This window comes from Semicossyphus pulcher, unplaced genomic scaffold (genome assembly GCF_022749685.1).
Source record: "Semicossyphus pulcher isolate SPU_LCO1_2020_fin unplaced genomic scaffold, fSemPul1.0.p SCAF_13, whole genome shotgun sequence".
Taxonomy (NCBI): Eukaryota; Metazoa; Chordata; class Actinopteri; order Labriformes; family Labridae; genus Semicossyphus; species Semicossyphus pulcher.
Window position 1 is genome coordinate 21,683,867 of NW_027211637.1, and position 18,903 is coordinate 21,702,769.

Sequence of the window (18,903 nt, forward strand, 5' to 3'; positions counted from 1 at the left end):
TAAAAACATAATATACAAAACAGCCAACAGTATAAAGACAAATTTGAACCTTGTTTTTAGTTTAGATTTAGGGTTGTCTCTCTTTAGAGAATATCACTGGATTGTCTGAATGATTGTTTTGACTTTTTTTCATATACATGTTTTAAAGATACAATACTGCCTTGCTATGTCGTCCAAACTCAATATTAGTATTAATTTGTATTAAATAGAGTTATATTTTCTTGTAAAACATATAATAATAGTATATATATATATATATAGTATATATAATAGTTCTAATTGAGAATTGCTGTCTGTTCGGCGCTAGGACCCAGAAGCCTCCAGGCTCCTCGGCCCAGAAAATTAGCATACTTCCTCTTCAGGCCTGATTTCCTCCCTGTCTTTTCCGAGAAGATGACTGAAATATGCGACAATAGTTTTCCGTTGTCACCCTGAAGAACGTTAAAATAAAAGCGTAGATTTTAGGGTCGTGCTGTGTCTGTGACATAAAAACGTATAGGGTGGAGGTCTGTTAGCTTTTATTAAACCTGCTTTCTGAACGAACACGTCACCTTGATAAATACAAAGGTAACCCCCCCCCCAAAATAACCTTTATTTTAGATACAGACTTATATTTATCCACAATCTTTAAACTTACAGTGTTAACATCTATCGCTCTGTGTTGTAAGTCTTCAACAGTGATGTAAAGTCAATGTAAGTACAACTAGAAAGACTTTCGTGCCGTTCTGAAGTCCTGCACTTAGGATCAGTATTTCTATTCATGCAAGTCTAAATCTTTTTCTCCACTCCACTGGGGCACATTGTCTATTTTTTTTTTTAAGTCATCTTCAAGTGTTTGGTCTCTAAAATGTAAGAATGCAGTGAAACATTAAGATGATGCCCTTGAATATCTTGGTGTCACTACAACCTAATGGTTAATAGTTTACAATTTAGTTTTTTCTTAAAAAGTAACTCAATTCAATTAATTTGTCATCTAAATAGTTGTCAACCGAATTTGAAAGTAATCGATTAATCATAGCAGCTATATTACAAATACATTAGCAATAATTAATGAATAAATGGTCATTTAAAGGGGACATTTGTTTGGGAACATTCTTTTTTTTTTTTTGTTAAGAATAATTTTACTAGTAATAGCAAATACAAATTTAATTAATTATTATATAAAATGTTATAGTAGAATATTATTGTAACAATTATTATAATTATTGTTTTTTTAATTATTATTATTATTGTTGGGTATTTTCTTGTGAAGTTTCCTGAAGGAATTTGACCGGATGTGTATGATGTTATCGTTGGGGAGTTTACACTGCTGCTGTTCGCTCTGTTCTGTGATCATGGCTGCACTGGACCACACCAGCCATGTTTGCTAATTTAAAACCCAAAGGTTAGGGAATAGTTGTTTATTATGTACCCGTGTGCCATCCTCACCCACATATCCGCTTAGACGAAGGTTTAGAAGCCTCTGCGCCTTCGAAATCCAAGGACTGAAAGGTTGGACAGCTTAAACTGAAATATTAGCGAAACTTTTGATGGTGGCGGTGTGGGCAGATGATGCTCTGCAGAAATTGTGTGTGCGCGTGCAGCGTAAACAATGTAACTTCATCTGGCTGCTAGCTAACGTTAGCGCGTGAACAAAAGGGAAGCACGCCTCCATCTGTTAACAAGTGAGTCTGACTGAGGTAACGTTAGTCACTATCAACACACCGGTTCATATTTATTTTCTCTGCTACTGATGGGTACCGTGGATTAAAACCAGCGTGGTTGCGGTACCTGCTACCTGGCTATGAGCTAACATCGCAGCTCCAAGTGTACCGTACATTCTCCGGGATGCTATCGTGTAGCTATCTAGCTAACGTGTCTTAGCTAGGTTCTATTGTGATGATTTAGCTAAATAACCTTGGAACTGGAGTTGGGGATATTTTTGTCGGATGTTTCACGATAAAGTAATGTGTTTGTCTAACCTCTTGTTGAGTTGAACTCATATCTAACGTTAACAGTGTTTGTTATTAGCTCAGCCGACTAGCATCGCTTTAAAGTGAATTGTTCGTTTCAGAACGCTGCTAGCCCGACTTAGCTAGCGCGGCGCCTGCTTCTGCAATGGCCTTGTTGAATTAGGAAATCACGTATTCATTGAGGGCTACTTTTGTATTACGAGGGTATGAAACTGCCAAACAGCGACATGTTTAGTAACAGTCCTCTGGGCCTCAGAGTGGCTGTAAAATATTCTCGCTAATCCCTCCATTGTTAGTGGGAAGAGGCCGCCGGGTCTTGAGTACTGTCTGTGCCTGCCTGGGCCGTACATTTATCATGGCAGATTGAGGAGGATGTGTTCATGTTAGCGGCGCCTCATCAGCGGTAATGATGAGCTTCTATCGTAATATCCCGATTGTCCATTACTGCTCGCTTGGGCCTGGCATCTGCTGCTGCTGGCTGCGACATTTTGACGGTTGTTATTGGAAGGAAATGGTGCTGTCACAAGATGCAGCAGCCAAAATTATTTAGGAGAGACATTTCACGGATGAATTGGTCGTATTACGTAGCGCCCTAAAACTGCATGGAAATTATGAATTAAATAATGAATGTGTGATTTCTATGGCGATGCATAACGCGTACAGACATCTTTATGTTCCTTTAGCTTACATGCTTTCTAATGGAGATGGACATGAATTTTAGTGTGAGTTTGCGTGTTTATTTTTTGTACTTTTTTCTTTTTTCCAGATGGAGTCAAATAATCATTTCAACTATGGCACCCACTCCTCAGCAAACTCAGGACTGAAACTCTCCTCAGGGGATTCTCTTTATACTAACGGGTCCTCCATGAGTTTTCCTCAGCAGGGGAAGAGTGAGTATTTCACAGACTACAAATACAATGAGCCTTAGTGTGAAAATTGCTGAGTTTATGAACTTTATAGACTCAGACTACTCTTTCTCCTTATGATAGACTTTTAATTTGACATTCTAAACTCCCAGTGCTAAATCAACAAACATAAATGTTTAACTTATTAAAACTGTAACTTAAAAACATTTTTTTATTTGACTACTATGATTGTGTCTAACAGATATGAATGGCGAAATGAATGTGAATGGCGTCACTACTGTACTCGGGTCCAGTGTGCCTGGTTCCCACCCACCAACTGCTCCTTACCCACACATGAGCAACCACCACCAGAGCAGCATGGGCTATGACTACTTATGGGGAGGGCACCCTCAGTACGGTCCGGCCATGGGCTCCTCTCCTGGGCACGGGATGCACCAGAAGACGCCTACACCTGGGATGGCGCAGCCTCAGTCACAGCACCACTTCCAGGGACATGGACAGTACCAACTAAACGGGGGTATTGAAAGCTCCCACCAGCCTCCAGGCCCACCGAACATGCCTCTTACTGGGAGTCAGTACTGGAACAGGAGTAACCCTGGCCCACAGCAGATGAGCTACAATTCCCACAGTATGTATGGGAGCTACCAGAGTCAGGCGCATCCTGGGATTACACCCTCACAGCATCACCAGCAGCAGTCCATACAACCACCACCACATCAATCGTCACAGCAGCACCTCCACTCCCATCGTCACCCACACCACCACCACCAGCAGCACCAGCAACCACAGCATTATGGCATGATGCCTAATGGGATGCCCTACTACCAGCATCAACCCCAGCACCCATCCCTGCCTTCTCCCCAGCAGCAGCCGCCGCAGCAGTCTCAGCCCCAAAGCCAGGCTCAGATGATTCCCCCAGCTGCCCAGAATTTTACTCCCCCACGTGGCAGCCCGCAGCACCACAGTTTAGGCAGGGGGGGCACCGGCAGCCCCCTCTCTGTGGGGATGTCCTCAGCAACAGTGATATCACCGTCAACAGTGCGGGAGAGTGAATCACCCAAGGGCCACAGCAGGGAACGGAGCCCCCATGCTGGCAATGTGGGAGTATCTACTGTCATTCAAGGTGACCATTATACACTTCCAGACATGTTTGTGGAACTTTCTGACTCATTTCATCCTTTACCTGAACTGTTGAGTTTCTCCAGTTTCCATTTAAAGTAATCACTAATACTATTTTCTGGAACTGGTTAGTTCTACATTTTATACACTCCTGTTACACTGGTCTCCATTTTAAGTTTTATTTCCTCATCAATCTGACTGTTGTCCTCCACCCAACATTTCCTTCTTGATGCCACCAGTTGAGTGATACTCCTATAGTCATACGGTCTACTTCCTCATGACCATATTGGGCATAGCCGTCACAGCCAAACATTTCCTACTGGATCTTTTGAAATGCCAGAACTTGGTTTTTGGAGGATTTGTAATGAATTTTTTGTCGAATATCACTTTATTAGTCCTCCATTGGGGGAAATTCAGATAAGATAAGATAGAACTTTATTAATCCCGAAGGAGATTATAGAGCCAGATAGCTCCAAAAAATACAGTACCAATTAGAGAAATGCAAAGAACAACTCAAACACAAGTGAAAATATAAAGTGTATGGGTTAATGCAAAAGAGACAGTGCCTGAAAGAAAAACAAGAGTACAATAGTTATTTACAGAAGTAGGCAGAAAGTAATGATGGCAGTTAAATTGACAGTTATTACGTAGTAAGAGCTTCTATTGTTAAATTCTCTACACAGCAGCATAAGGAAAAAACGTAATTAAGTGATTTTAGTAGTAGTATTTTATAATTGTTTTTAGTATTTAAGAAATATACCAGTAATGTTATTCTTTTTTTTATTATAATGTTATTATTTAGTCATTTTCTCAGACCTGACTGTAGACTGAACAGCCTTGTGTTTTTCACCTTGGGTCTGACAAAGCACAACTTTTGAAAGGTTCCCTTTCAGCTGAGAAACTTGTTATTGCCATGTTTTACAATGTTTACAGACAAAATTAATAACTGAGAAAATAATCTGCAAACTACATAATTATAGAAATTGATGTTAGGCTGCAGCCAGTAGAGGTGTCTGTCTCACTGCCTGTGTTTAGGGGTTGGATAGTGCCAGGACTCAGCCAGCAGGTGCCTCTGTTTGACTATAAAACTGTAAAAGCTGTCAGTGAGGTGTTTTACTAAGGGTGCCATATACCTACCAAACATCCTTATCCATTAATAATGATGTTATATATGTGATTATCATATCAAAATTACCATAAATGTATCATAAACATTTTCTTATTTTTTAATGACTGCGCTGTTGTTTATCTTCTTTTCCAGGGCACACAAGAGAAGCTGTCAAAGAAGGAGACACGAGCTATAATGGCACGGAAAGGGCATCCGTTTCCCAGAGGCCACCCAAAAGTGACAGTTACCCACCAATCCCTGTGGGACCGTCAAGTGATTATCGTCAGCCTTCTGAACAGCCAGCAGCTCAGCAGCGACCAGAAATGGCTCCTCCTGTCAGAGAGTCAGCCGTGAATCCACCTCCTCATTCTGTGTCCTCTCAGCTCTCTTCATCTACACCTCCTGCAGCAGTGTCAGCGTCTACAACCAAGGCCTCAACACCTCCTCGGGTCTCTGCAGCTCCGGCTGCCTCAAAGTCTCCCACATCTGCCCCTCGGCCCTCGACAGTATCGTCCCCTGATGTTGAATCTGATCCAGCACAAATTTCAACACCTCCTCTAATGATGCAACGCCCAAGGCCTCCCACTTCTGCTGCAACCGACACATCCTCCTCTGGATCCAGGAATCTGTCAGTGGGGTCCTATTCCACTTCACAGCCTGCATCACCTCCAAAGTTGTCTAGATATCCTACTTCGGCTGATACTGTGTCTAAACCTGCTTCAGTTCCTTCAGTCCCTGTAGTCTCGGAGTCTGTGGCTCATCAGACCAAGTCTTTGTTGCCTCCAGCCCTTGTGCCCACGTCTTCTTACTCATCTGCACCAATCTCATCTCTTCAACGGATGGTTCAAGGGTCTAAGCCACCTTTGCTGACTTCTTGCTTTCCAGATAAATCTGGAGCTCAACATGGCAAGCCCGGACCCCCAAAGTTAATGCCTGCCTCTTCCTCAGTGGGTGAAAAGTCTTCATCCACTGGTATGGTTCCACCTCTGACGTCAGTAACAGGATCTTCATCTTCAGCACAACCTGGTCCTTCTTCATCTCCCATGTCTGTATCAAAAACTACATCAGTTGGTAGTAAACCATATGACCCAGCAGCCACACCACAGCGTCAACCATACACTCCACCAGCTGCTGACTCTGGTCTTCCCACTGCTTCTGCAGCAACCGTGAACCTCCCCTCAGCCCAGGAAAGTCCCACAGTCCGACCTCTGTCTACCCTACCTCTTCTAACCACTCAAGCCTCCAGGACTGCACCCCTGTCCGGCCCTCCTGCCTTGGTGTCTGTGCTTTCTGCAATGGGTACGTCTTCTGGAGTGGTCCGAAGTTCTGGCACTGAGCAGCATCCTCCTGACACGACTGCTCCTCGACTTCTAAAGCAGCTGTCTCCCAAGCCAGAACACCATGGTCATAGCGAGGACAGGAAAGCGTTTAAAAGAAACGGAAAGCCAGACGAACACCTCTCTCAGCTTGATTCTGGCATGATAAAGACGTCACAGAAGGTGGAAGCCGCTGAGACCAGTAAATCTGAAATTCTCTCACCCAAACCCCTCTCTGATCTTCCAGGGAAATCCTTGCAGACCCTACTCTTCGCTCCTGATCAAAAGCCGAAGAATAAACAGACAGATCCTGAAAAGCACCACATGAAAAGCGATGGCGCCTGCGATTCAGAGGAAGAGCAGACACCACTCGGAAAGTTCTCGCATCTCCACAGCACAAGGGCAGGACCGACTGATGACGAAAGTTTTGATACCTCTTCACGATTTGACACCCCCTCTAGAACGGATGTCAGCTCCGTCTCGGAAAAGTCTTTTCTTGTCCAAGAGGATAGCTCATGCCTAGATGACTCCGCTCACTTTGACAACAGCTTCCACTCAAGAAAGGACACTTCTCAGTTTGATAGCACTTCCCATGGAGAAGAGGAACCGTCTACTGCGTTTGACACCACCAGAGACAGCAGCTCCGCTGCAGAAGACTCCAGAGATGATACGTTGGACTCCACCAGGGAAGGGGAAACATCTGAGGCAGAGGAGTCCAAGGACAGCTGCCAAATCCCAGAAGAATCCATGCTGGAGTCTTCTTTCAACAACACCTCTCAGATGGAGGAGCCTTCTGTGGACTCCAGCAACGTGTCTGACTCCCGCTCCTTCATGTCACCTCAGCCAGGTCGCCACGGTACGTTTTGTCAAGGTTACGATCATGGAAACTATTGAACATAGGTTGACATGGCATAGATATGAGTTTATGTATGTAGAATTATTCAAACGAAATTCCATGTTGTTATTTCATATCAGGCACAGAAGAAGAGTGGGAACCCAGTGGACACGATACACCAGACTCAGTTGGACGCATTAGCATAAAGACCACGCTCAATGAGGCAATGACTCCCCCGAGTTTCAAGATGAGAGATGAGAACTTCATCGCCTTCAGTACCCCAGCAGAGGGCCCTGCTGTACACCCACTCCAACCAGTGACGGATCAGACTGTGTCAGCTGCTGGAGGACGAGTGAAAACCCCAGGGAAACCACGCAAACCTCGAGCTCCAAAGGCAATATTGGCGAAAAGCCCAGGTATTTAAAATCTGATTTCAACAAAATTTTGCGCCAAAAAATTAAAGAATTTATAAAAACATGATATCTTTTTTTCTATAAATTTATGTTTATGTTTTGTCTTAATCTCTTTTTTCAAAGCTCCAGAGGGGGCCCAGCGAAAGCCTCGGGGTCGAACCCCTAAAGTGGAGAAGACAAAGCCTGATGAAGAGGGAGTGATTAAAGAGCCAGGAGTAAGGGGCAGGAAGAGGAAGAAGTCTCTCAAAGTAGACGAAACATCAGATGCATGTGGAGAGGCTGGGCCATCCACAGAAGCGGTCGACACCATCACGGCAACTATTGAAGCTGTTCTGGCCAACGCTTCGACTCTCGACACCAACGTCGAGAAACCCAAGAAGGCGAGAAGGTCCAAGAAACAAGACCAGGAAGGAAACCTTGCAAAAACACCCAAACAGGATGAAGAAAAGACGGCTGATGATGCTGAAGAAAATGATGACGACAGCTCCACTGCAGGTAACATAGAAAGGTTTTGTGAGGTGGAGACATGATATCACAGTTGAACAGTCTGACACTTAGCATGGTTGTGTGTATTTTAACAGGTGAATCAAGAGGACGGAGGGTTGCAACTGAGGAGCAAGTTCAGTTCCCACTGCGGCACGGGTAATGTTTCCTTGTCGGGTTTATTTGTTTCCAAGAAAAGCCTTTTCTTTCTTGTCTCAGATTACATTTGTTATTGCATTGGCAGGCAGGAAGACAAAAAGGTCATGTAGACACTTATAAGAGAGTGGTACATTATCTTCCCCATCGAAACGGACAGAAAGATAAATAAGTGAAGCCTCAGCCTAATATGGACTCTAAGACTTTTTTGTTTCGTTTCAAAAGATGATTACTGAAAGGAGCCTCAACAAAACTATATACATCTAGAGAGAAAAGAGGAAAAGTAATGCAAATAAATAGAAATCAAGTAGCAGTAGATTGTGAAAACAATTACAGTGAGGTATTTGGACACAGGAGTAAAAATAAAATACAAATGCATAGATGAAACATACTGAATGTTCCTTCAATTCTTAAAGGGCCAGTTCGGCGATTTTCAGCCTCAGTCCTATCATGCAAAAAAATGCAATTTCACTCTGTGCCTTTGGAGGGTGCTATCCGCTTCTCCAATGGGCTCGCCCCTGGAAAACCTAAAACCTCAATCTAGGATGCCCGCCTCCGATGTCATGTCTCGTTCAAAATCTTCATGTCTGAAATGTAGACTGCAGACCTGAAGATTTTTTAGACAATCCACTGGTATATTCTCATCTTATTTCAGATTATATACCGCTCTGAGCCATTGCCTGCAGCGAAATGTCTCTCGCTGGGCCGTTCCTTTCAGAGGGAGGGGCGCAATGCACGCTGGGTGTTGTAGGAATGTAGAATGGGCGAAACCACGAGCCGTTTGTCCAACTTTCTCCACAGCTATGGCGCCGATTTTAAATATTATTGCTTCTATCGATTACAGAGAACGCCAGCTTTGACTGACAGTGGCTTTTTCCAGGGGCAAATTGCTCCTTTAACAAAATCAGGTCTCAGAGGTTTGACATATAGTACCCACTTTTTTATGAAAAGCCTTCTCTAACTAACATTGTTTATGGGTATCACTGCAAGTTTACAATTTAGAGTGTTAAATCCCATAAATTTGAACGTCAGCTCTGCGTAAAGTTTTCTGCTTCACTTCTTTGTTTTTTGTTCATTTCTTTAAGGTGATTTTTGGGGAAAATGTTAAACCTAACATTTGTTAATTACTGACAAAGATCCAAACTCCCATCTGTAAAGCATCTTACCTGAGGTCTTAAAAATACCCTCTTTTTTATAATTTATGGAAGTTTGCAGTGTTTATATATTTGAACTCCAACTACAGTTTGTTTTTCTGTGCTGTTGTGTCCGAACATCAGCTGGATGATAGTTTAATGATGAACTCTCTTAACTGTAGCTGGAAGAGGGAGATTCGTGTGAAGAAAATGGAGCACCGCATGAAGGGGGAAACCTGGTATTACACACCTTGTGGAAGGAGGATGAAGCAGTTCCCAGAAATAATCAAGGTGCATTTTCCGGCCTGCAAAACCTAAACTATCAAGGCATTTTAAAGTTTTTCTAATCAGTCTTTCAAGATGAGGTAATGATAAAATAAATTACTGACCGTGATTTTCTACGTCCTCATGTTTTCCTGATCTCTTCACGCAGTACTTGAAGAGACACACAGACAGTGTGGTCTCCAGAGAACACTTCAGCTTCAGCCCACGCATGCCTGTAGGAGACTTTTATGAAGAAAGAGAAACACCAGAGGTCTGTACCTTTATTTTACTGGACTCACTTTGCCTCAGTGTATTTTTTTCTGTTTAAGAAGAATGTCAAGTCATTCACAGTTTAGAGCTACTGCTCAGTTAAACCAATGTGTTAAGAGACTTATTATTCTCTACATTATGTTACAGGGTATGCAGTGGATGCTCTTGGCTAACGAGGAGGTTCCCTCTATGATCATGGCCATCACCGGCCGGCGAGGTCGACCTCCAAACCCTGACAAAGAGAAACCTCGCAGGGTCCGTGTCCTGAAGGGAGGGCCGGCCCGCCGCCCGGGTAGACCTCCAAAACCCAAGATGATAGACCTCCTGAGCAAAGTTGATGCCAAGCTTTTGAACCGACTAGAAGCGAAGGGTGAGTGAATGTAGACTAGTGGAGGTTGAGTGGATCAGGTTGCTTGTATTCAACACCTGTAGCTGATGGTTGTGTTCCCTTTAATAGAAGCTCTCACAGAGGAGGAAAAGGAGAAACTTGCAAAGATCAAAAAGAAAATGAAGAGAAAGGTATGTAAGATACTGCTCGAGGTATCTGAGGTTTTAAGTTGTTGACATCTCATCCTGAATTTGTTCCTGCTGTATTATTTAGGCAAGAATGAAGAGGAGGGAAGATGCCAAGATTAAGAAGATGAAATTGGAGAAAAAGAAGGCCAAGGTACGGAAAACACAGATTTATCTAAAGTTTCCCTCTCAGCACCACCTCCTCCTCACCTCCACCCGTTCTTCTCTCCTTTGTGTGTTCAGCTTGAGCAAGATACCAAGGACCTGGAGCTGAAGGCCGAACCGACCGACCCGACAGCCCCACAGGTCACATCTCCAGCATCGGGATCTGCTGCAGAGCCCAAGAAGCCCGGCCGCAGGCGGTCAGTAAAGGTAGAGGCTCCTCCGCCTGTACAGCAGACAGATGAGGAGAGGATAGCGCAGGGTAAGAGAGTGCTGGGGGCTCGTAGTAAAGCCAAGGCACTGGCTAAAGCCCAGGCGGAGGCAGAGGCGGCAGCTCAGGCTGCTCAGGCAGCTAAGAGGGCAGCGGAGAGGAGAGCGCAGGCTCAGAGGCGTCTGGAGGAGCGGAAGAGGCAGCAGCTGATCGCAGAAGAGCTGAAGAAGCCGACAGAGGACATGTGTCTCACTGACCACAAGGTGAGTTTTATTTTTGAACCTGTTCTATTGGCAATGTGGCTGTAAAAGATTTATTATTCTATCTATTAAGGTATTTATGACCTTTCAACTTTGTGTTCCTCAGCCCCTCCCAGAGCTGTCCCGTATCCCTGGTGTGGTTCTCTCTGGCACATCTTTTGCTCACTGCCTGACTGTGGTTGAGTTCCTGCATGGGTATGGAAAAGTGATCGGTCTCAATGTACCCGGCGACATCCCGAGTCTCACCACCCTGCAGGAGGGCCTCTTAGGCCTGGGGGACAGCCAAGGAGAAGTCCAGGACCTGCTGATAAAGCTGGTGGAGTCTGCGATCCACGATCCAGGCCTGCCATCGTATTATCAGGTGTGTGATACAGTTTCAATATTTGCTCCATGAATGCAATCCCTGCAAAAGAACTGTACACCTTTTGAATCTCAATTTTCTCTCCTTTCAACCCTCAGTCAGTGAAGATCCTCGGGGACAAGCTGGCTGACTTGGAGCTGACTCGCAGCACCGTCTCAGAGGTACTGCGGATCTTTATGGAAGCGCACGGTTTCGATACAGAAGTTTGTAACACACTGAGGACCAAAACATTTCACGCCCTGCCTCCTGACACAAAAGCAGCCATCCTGGGTTTCCTGGTGGAGGAGCTCAACAGTAGCAACATTGTGACAAGGTTAGAAATGATTTTGCTGGCTACTCTTCAACCATAGTGCTTATACTTAGTTATACTTGATTAATATATGTATGCATTTTCTTTTTCAGTGACATTGATAACACATTGGAGAACATGGCAACTTACAGGAAGAACAAGTGGGTTATTGAGGGAAAGTTGCGCAAGTAAGATCATTATTTACTCTGCAAACACAAGTTTTACTCAGATCTCTTTTGTTTTGAAAGCAGTCACATGACATGTTGATCTTTTTGTTCCCTCTTGCAGACTGAAGGTGGCACTAGCGCGTCGCACAGGACGCTCAGAGGAAGAGCTGTGTTTTGAGGAGAGGAGGCGAAGTGCCAGAGTGGCCGAGGAAGAGAACCTCAGCATGGAGGAAAGCGGTCTCGTCCTGGAGAGAGGCAACCGCCGTGCTCGCAAAGAAGAGCCCAAACTCAGTGATGTAGGTATCTGCTCAAAGTGTTTTTCTTTTATTTCAGCAAAAGAAACAGATCGATCCTACTTTACATTTCTCTGTTACAGAGTGAGAGCCCTACTAATGCCAGCATTCCCGAGCTTGAAAGGCAGATAGATAAGCTAACCAAGGTGAGCCTGATGCCACAAAGACAAAGTGTTTTGTTAAATTATGTTGCTTTATATTAAATATTCCTTTTTTTTTTAAATCTCCACAGCGCCAAGCGTTTTTCCGTAAAAAGCTGCTACTGTCGTCTCATTCCATGCGGGCCGTACTGCTGGGCCAGGACCGGTACCGACGAAGATACTTGGCTCTACCTCACCTCGGAGGAGTTCTGGTCGAGGGGCCGGAGGAGCTGCTGAGTGAGTCGGAGGAAATGTCACTGCTCCAATTTTTCCCTTGGATAGTGCGTTTTTATCCTAACGGTCCCTTTATTTCTGTCCTGCAGCTTCTGAAGATGTCCTTGTTGCAGAGGTTCCTGTCACATTCCTCAAAAAAGAGCCCAAAGTTGAAGAAACCACAATGCCTACGACTCCCCCTCCTACTCTACCTTCCTCTCCTTCCTCTGCTACCCCCGCCCAGGACCAGGCTTTCTCTCCAGAGGAGGACCCCCTCCCTGGCACGGCGTCCCTCATGAGCCGGCCACGAGGACGAGGTCGCCCACGAAAAATCAAACCAGAAGTAGAGCTTCACCTCCGCACGGCAAAGATTCGCCGCAGGCGTCGAAGCAGCGCCCGATCTGGGGGCGAAGAAGGGCCGGGGTCACCGAACAGCGGCACACATGACCTCACACAGGCTGCTTTCCAGAGCTGGCTCAGCCAATCGCAGGAAGCGGTGACCACCAACGGCACGTGCTCGGCAGCGGGCGACGCTCCAGAGGGGAACCGACCTGAGGAGAGTGTGAAGGAGATGGCAGAGAAACAGGGACAGTGGTTCAACCTGCTCCCTAAACAACCGTGCGATGACAACTCTCTGACCGAGCCCCAGATACCCGCCTCACCCACCTCACCCAGATCACCCCCAAAACTCCTCCCTCAGATCGCAAGTGCTCTGCCAGCCCTCGCTGCCCCACTCTTGCAGGTTTGCCATCACAATCATAACTATAAATACGTTATCTTATACCATAATAGAAACATTTGAGTCTTTTGGATGCTTTATAAATACGAAACTGTCTTCCCATCCCTCAGCCGGACCCACTCTTGCCTGGCCTGGCCCCTGCTGACCCTGTGACTCCAGCAACACCACAGGACATTCCCCCTGCACCCTCTGCTCCTGCTGATCCTGTTTGTGACCAACCACCACCCCCTCAGCTTCTTCCAGCACCCATTCCTCCTGCCAAGCCTGCTGCAACTACCCCCGGCAGGCCAGGTCGTAGGCGGAGGAGAGGCAGCAGAGGCAGTAGTCCTGCTCGCAGGGGGCCGAGAGCAGCTGCAGCCAAACGCCGAGGAAGACCTCCCAACGCTGTGTTCCAGGAGCTCGAGCAGCAGTACTTTACACAACTGGTGGTCAAACCTATACCAGCATGTAAGTGAGAGCTGGTTAATAAGGGTGTTTTGATCTCAAGTAAAGGCTGTGTATAGCTTATGCCTAATGTGTTTTAATGTTTCTTTCCAGCTATGGTGCGGGGCTGGTGGTGGATCAAGGATCCAGAGGAACTGTACAGCACCCTACAGGCGCTCCATCCGAGAGGCATCAGGGAGAAGGTGCTCCACAAGCATTTGGCCAAACACATGGAGAGCTTGGCTGAGATGTGCACCAAAACTGTCAACGGTGAGTGTTGGGAAATGCTCCTTCTGTTTTCCCTCCTGCATGTTTTCCCCTGTTCCTGTGTGTTCTTACAACTGTGCTTTTGGGGGACAGACCCGATGTTCGAATTGAAGGTAGAGGAGAAGGATATGCTGATAGAGGCTCTGCAGCAGCCGTGGCAAGTGCAGGAGAAGGCGATGGAGAATGACATCAGTGCCCTACAGTGGGTGGAGGACCTGGAGCAGAGGGTCGTCGCCGCTGACCTCCACCTCAAGGTGAGAAAATGCCTCCGTTTTTAATTTGTCACTGTAATTCTTCATCTTAATTAACCCTGTTGTGTCAGAACAATAGCCAGTACTCAATTTGAGTCAACAAATACCCCCAAGAGCCAAATAATATTTGCAACAAACTATCAGTTAATGACGTATTTGGCTTCTTCTGGTAACATGTAATTGTTGTAGTAAAAACTCCTTTGTGTGTCCTTCCAGGCACTTCCTCAGGGAGCAGTGAGTGAAGCTGAACCTAACACGGAGACGCCAGTGGCAGAATTTCAGGTAACCATTCAAACCCTTATTAAAACAATTCCTCACTATTTAACTCTTGTAAAAATAAGGATGCTCCCCCACTGATGCTTACACCCTCTTTCTTTATTAGCCCTACACAATCCCAGATCCAGACTCCACACGCGACGACCTCCAGTACTACGAACACGACGCCGACCCACAGGATGACTGGATCGTGCGGACTAAGAAGGAGTGGTCGGGCCTGCCCCGTATCGCCACGCACCCGGTGGACTTGGCCATGCTGCGGTTGGCCAACCTGGAGCGAAACATTGAGAGACGCTACCTGAAGGAGCCGCTGTGGAACCCAGCCGAGGTGATGCGACTCGCTCCTCTCACGCCCACCCCAGGAGAAGAGCTGACCATGGATGTCATCAGGTAAGAAGAAGAAGGGGCTTACTTCAGAGTGCAGGGGGGAGTTTTGTTTGAGATTTCTAACCTTAATGTCTTTGAAATGCGCTTTTGTTCCAGTCTGGAGAGTGAGATCACATCTCGACTACGAACGTGGCGACAGGCTTTGGATCGCTGCCGCAGCGCTCCCCAGCTCTGTCTGTGTTTACTTCAACTGGAGAAGGCCATCGCCTGGGAGAGATCTGTGACTAAAGTGGTGAGGAACTGTGACCCTTACATCGTGCAGTGTGCTTACAAAAAAGTTTAAAATAAAAAAAGAGTTATGTGATTTTGACCATTAAGGCTTCTTCGTGATCCGCTTTTTTTCTAGACCTGCCAGGTTTGCAGGAAGGGAGACAATGACGATTGCCTGTTGCTGTGTGACGGCTGTGATCGTGGCTGCCACATGTACTGCCTGAGGCCCAAAATCACCCAGGTGCCAGAGGGAGACTGGTTTTGTCCTACCTGCGTTGCCAAGGTCAGAACCAGTTCTATGATTCTCCACAAGAAATAACTGACCAAAATCTATGAGCTTTTTCTTAGTTGTCTTTCTTTTTCCAAGTAACTTGTACTTGTGTTACTCATCAGCTCAATTTGCTCTCTCATTCTCTCCGTCTCACAGGACGACAGTGATTCACCACGCTCCTCCAAAAAGAGGACCAGGGTGAAAAAGAGAAGATATGAAGACGACAGCTCTGAGGATGAGACAACAACAACAACCACAATGACGACCACCACGCGCCGTAGCGGTGGCATGGCAACGCGGTTCAAGGAGACTGTAACACCCCCGTCATCTTCGCGTTCCTCTGGAGAAGGAGGCGGCGGTGGCGGCGGCGGCGGCGGCGGCAGTAAACGTCGTCGCATGACAACACGCAACCAGCCTGACCTCACCTTCTGCGAGTGAGTGCCTGAACGATCTTATAAGTTTAAATTACAGGATTTTAAAGTCATTTGTAAATCTGCACCATGACTCTTTTGGACAGTTATGTTGGATTTGTGTTAATTCTTATTTTTGATTTCTTGCCAGGATCATTCTAATGGAGATGGAGGCTCATGGCGATGCCTGGCCATTCCTCGAACCTGTTAACCCCCGACTGGTGCCGGGCTACCGCCGCATCATCAAGAACCCCATGGACTTCCTCACCATGAGAGAACGTCTGCTGCAGGGCGGGTAAGAGAGGACCATTCTACACATTTCATCACCACTTCATTTATCCTCGTCCTCAAAAGAAGGCTCAGCAAGCATTTTGATTTCTGCTGCTGGTAAACTTGAACACCTCTCCTCTGTGTCTCTGTCTCAGGTACTGCAGCTGTGAGGAGTTTGCGGCGGACGCTCACCTCATCTTCAACAACTGCGAGCTGTTCAACGAGGACACGTCGGAGGTGGGGGTGGCCGGACACGCCATGAGGCGCTTCTTTGAGAGCCGCTGGGCGGAGTTCTACTCAAATAAGGACAAATAGGACCCTACGATGTTCCCCCTCATGGTGGGGCTGTATACTGTTGGTGCTTTCACCGTCCCAGTCACACTCTCTCTCCATCACTGCAAAGACTCTCTGGAGGCTCTTCCAGCTATGTGTATTCTCTCATGTATAGGTATATATGTATAGATTTTGGCTCTTTGTCTGTTAATGTTCCTCTACAGGCCTAATATTTTCCAGGCCCACAGCTGAACTGGCTTGAACTTCTCGTGCTCATTCCCCATCACAGAGAGCGACAGCATGTCTCTCTTCACGCTCACCCTCCTCCTCTCATGTCGTCTCATCTTCACTTCAGCACCTCATCTCCTGTTTTGCGTTTGCCTGTCGCGTCCTTTCACAAGCCCCATGTCGTAGCGAGGCCTTCGGTCAGGGCCCCCCTCTCTGTGGGGCGATGACACGGTCTCAGGCCCCGAGTGTTTCTCTCAGACTCACACTGAAGGTCAGGGACTGATCACACTAACGCAGCCTCAGCGCTGCACACTGGACCTGCTCAGCACCGCTCGACGACTAAATGGATCCAAACTCTTCTCAGAGCTTCATCCATTTCTTACCTGTTCAATGGAAATGTAATGTACCGTGGTCTTATGCCTAGAAGTAACTTTTTTGCTCAATATATTTTTATTATATATTCTATATATAAATATATATACAGATTACAATAGCTGGGATTATTTAATAGCAATAGCTTGTAGTGAATGTGTACAGATTACCTTATAGAGATGTCTAGACCATTTATGAAAAGGCCAGTTAAACTTAAAGGAATCTGTTTTTGGACTGTCACAAGTAGACGTTGTATAACCTCCACTTAAAGTCGTGCACGCACACTTTTCACCAACACACACATGATTTCACACACATACCCACCTTCTGCTGCTGTGTGAAAGACACTGGTTTCTGAAACTGGAGGATTTTTAGTCGGGGCTTAAAGGCTCATAATTCACTGTCCCCCTTTTAAATAGTCAGCTAGTTACATCTATATGTGCCACAGACTGTATACAGGCGACAGGATGCAACTTCCACATGCAGCTCGCTCTGAAAAGTTGCTCTCATGTAAGTTGGTGTTAGCAGCTTCAGGACTTCAATTCGGTGTTTATACAAATTGCGCTTACACTTCTGTTTCTCTGTAGCTCATCTAAGCAGACATCTAAAGCTGGTTGTGTGTAAAATCCTCCCTTTTAAAGACTAGAACGACAGTTACTCTGATGATGACAAACTGGGCACCTTCCTGCCCGGTTTTCTTTCTTACATTCCTTTTTAGTGCTATTTTTTGTGCTTTCCGAGGGCCAATGTACGATGTTGCGCGGCATGGTTGGTGTGCTCTGAAGGGGACAGGACGACTTCCACACTCTGGGTTTTATTTAAACATGTTTCTTACACTGAACTCAAATCCGTTGATAGGAAATAAACTTTGATGTTCCTTATTACATTTAAAGGGACAGACGTTTTTTCAAAAAAGAAAAAAAAAGAAGACATGAAAACCAAACGTGGTGTTACGTGAATTTTTAATAATGTACAGTTTTGGTGACTTTAAATTTGTTCCTTTATATTTTTAGGACCAATTCATCATTTTTAAGAGGAGGTATTACAAGACTCTGTTGTATTAAGGTGATGTAACACGTGTGCATCTGTAGAATGTACTGTGAGTTGAATAAAAACCACATCTAGTAGAAAGTATTACTTCTCTTTGGCCTTGTAGCTGAATCTTTTTTTTTGTGCTCTCTAGTGTTCTCTTATATTTGAGGATGTGCTCATGTGATGCCGTTTCCTCCCACAGTTCAAAGGGCATGCGGCAGCAGATGATTTGGCAGCTCTAAACTGCTCATAACTCACGTGTCTTGCTGTGTTCCTTGGAATTGGATAGGCTGGTGACTTCGTTGGGGTGTACCATGCCAACTTGCCAGGTGCATGCTGGGATAGGCTTCAACCCCTCCTAGCTGCATACAGCTAATAATCTTTCAGGAGCGGATCCAGTGACATTTAAGAGGTATAATATGAATAAAAACTGGTATGAATGAGGTCAAATATACATCAAATTAAAACAACTATTGCATTTTGACCATATATGGCATTGCCGGGGCTGCTACAGAAATTATGCATCTTTTTTGCCAATTGATTAATCTTGTTCCAATATCTCTTTGTCTCAATTTTTCTAACAAAAATTAAATATCAAGGACAACAATTGGCAGATTGGTCTGTAACAAATAAATCCTTAATTGCAACACAAGGAATGAATATAAATGAATGTTATGTTAACGTGTATATATCTCTCTTAAACAACCTGATTAACAGTGTGTAATATTGTTAATAACCCAATAAGAAAGATGGACAACTTTTGGATATTTTCTTGTGTAACTGAATGAAAATCCATCTTAATGAAGGGGTTGAGTATCTCTCAACTATGACTCAGTATCATTCACTCGTATGAAACACTAGTATAAGTTAAATGTTTATAGAAATTAATAAATTGTGCACTGTAACTTTACCTGATAACACGGTGCCTCTTTTAAAAAGATTTTTTGGCAGGTGAACATTTTCAAGAGGA

General features: G+C 45.2%; 1 protein-coding gene across 3 annotated transcripts; it reads left to right on the forward strand.

The window, feature by feature from the left end:
* The first annotated feature begins 1,320 nt into the window (after window positions 1-1,320).
* baz2a (bromodomain adjacent to zinc finger domain, 2A) lies at window positions 1,321-18,027 on the forward strand. Of its 3 annotated transcripts, none has more exons than XM_069659515.1 (30): window positions 1,321-1,384; window positions 2,719-2,842; window positions 3,060-3,941; window positions 5,199-7,217; window positions 7,337-7,612; window positions 7,733-8,104; window positions 8,191-8,251; window positions 9,564-9,672; window positions 9,815-9,916; window positions 10,063-10,285; window positions 10,373-10,434; window positions 10,517-10,582; window positions 10,672-11,064; window positions 11,168-11,422; window positions 11,521-11,735; window positions 11,825-11,899; window positions 12,000-12,174; window positions 12,255-12,317; window positions 12,404-12,548; window positions 12,635-13,266; window positions 13,374-13,710; window positions 13,801-13,956; window positions 14,047-14,207; window positions 14,421-14,486; window positions 14,587-14,870; window positions 14,964-15,099; window positions 15,214-15,360; window positions 15,505-15,782; window positions 15,910-16,053; window positions 16,184-18,027. In XM_069659515.1, exons 2-30 carry the CDS (start codon window positions 2,719-2,721, stop codon window positions 16,341-16,343), a joined length of 8,118 nt encoding a protein of 2,705 aa, XP_069515616.1. In that variant the 5' UTR covers window positions 1,321-1,384; the 3' UTR covers window positions 16,344-18,027. The 3 variants fall into 3 exon arrangements, with proteins under 3 accessions (XP_069515616.1, XP_069515614.1, XP_069515615.1); XM_069659513.1 differs by having other exon boundaries at window positions 1,350-1,491; XM_069659514.1 differs by lacking the exon at window positions 1,321-1,384 and adding an exon at window positions 1,545-1,664.
* The last annotated feature ends 876 nt before the right edge of the window (window positions 18,028-18,903 follow it).

Bases quoted from the DNA above. Each gene is read 5' to 3' on its own strand.
- baz2a (XM_069659515.1), top strand. From the start codon at position 2,719: ATGGAGTCAAATAATCATTTCAACTATGGCACCCACTCCTCAGCAAAC. The intron at 3,942-5,198 runs GTGACCATTATA...CTTCTTTTCCAG, and splicing joins AGTATCTACTGTCATTCAAG to GGCACACAAGAGAAGCTGTC. The intron at 11,423-11,520 runs GTGTGTGATACA...TTCAACCCTCAG, and splicing joins GCCTGCCATCGTATTATCAG to TCAGTGAAGATCCTCGGGGA.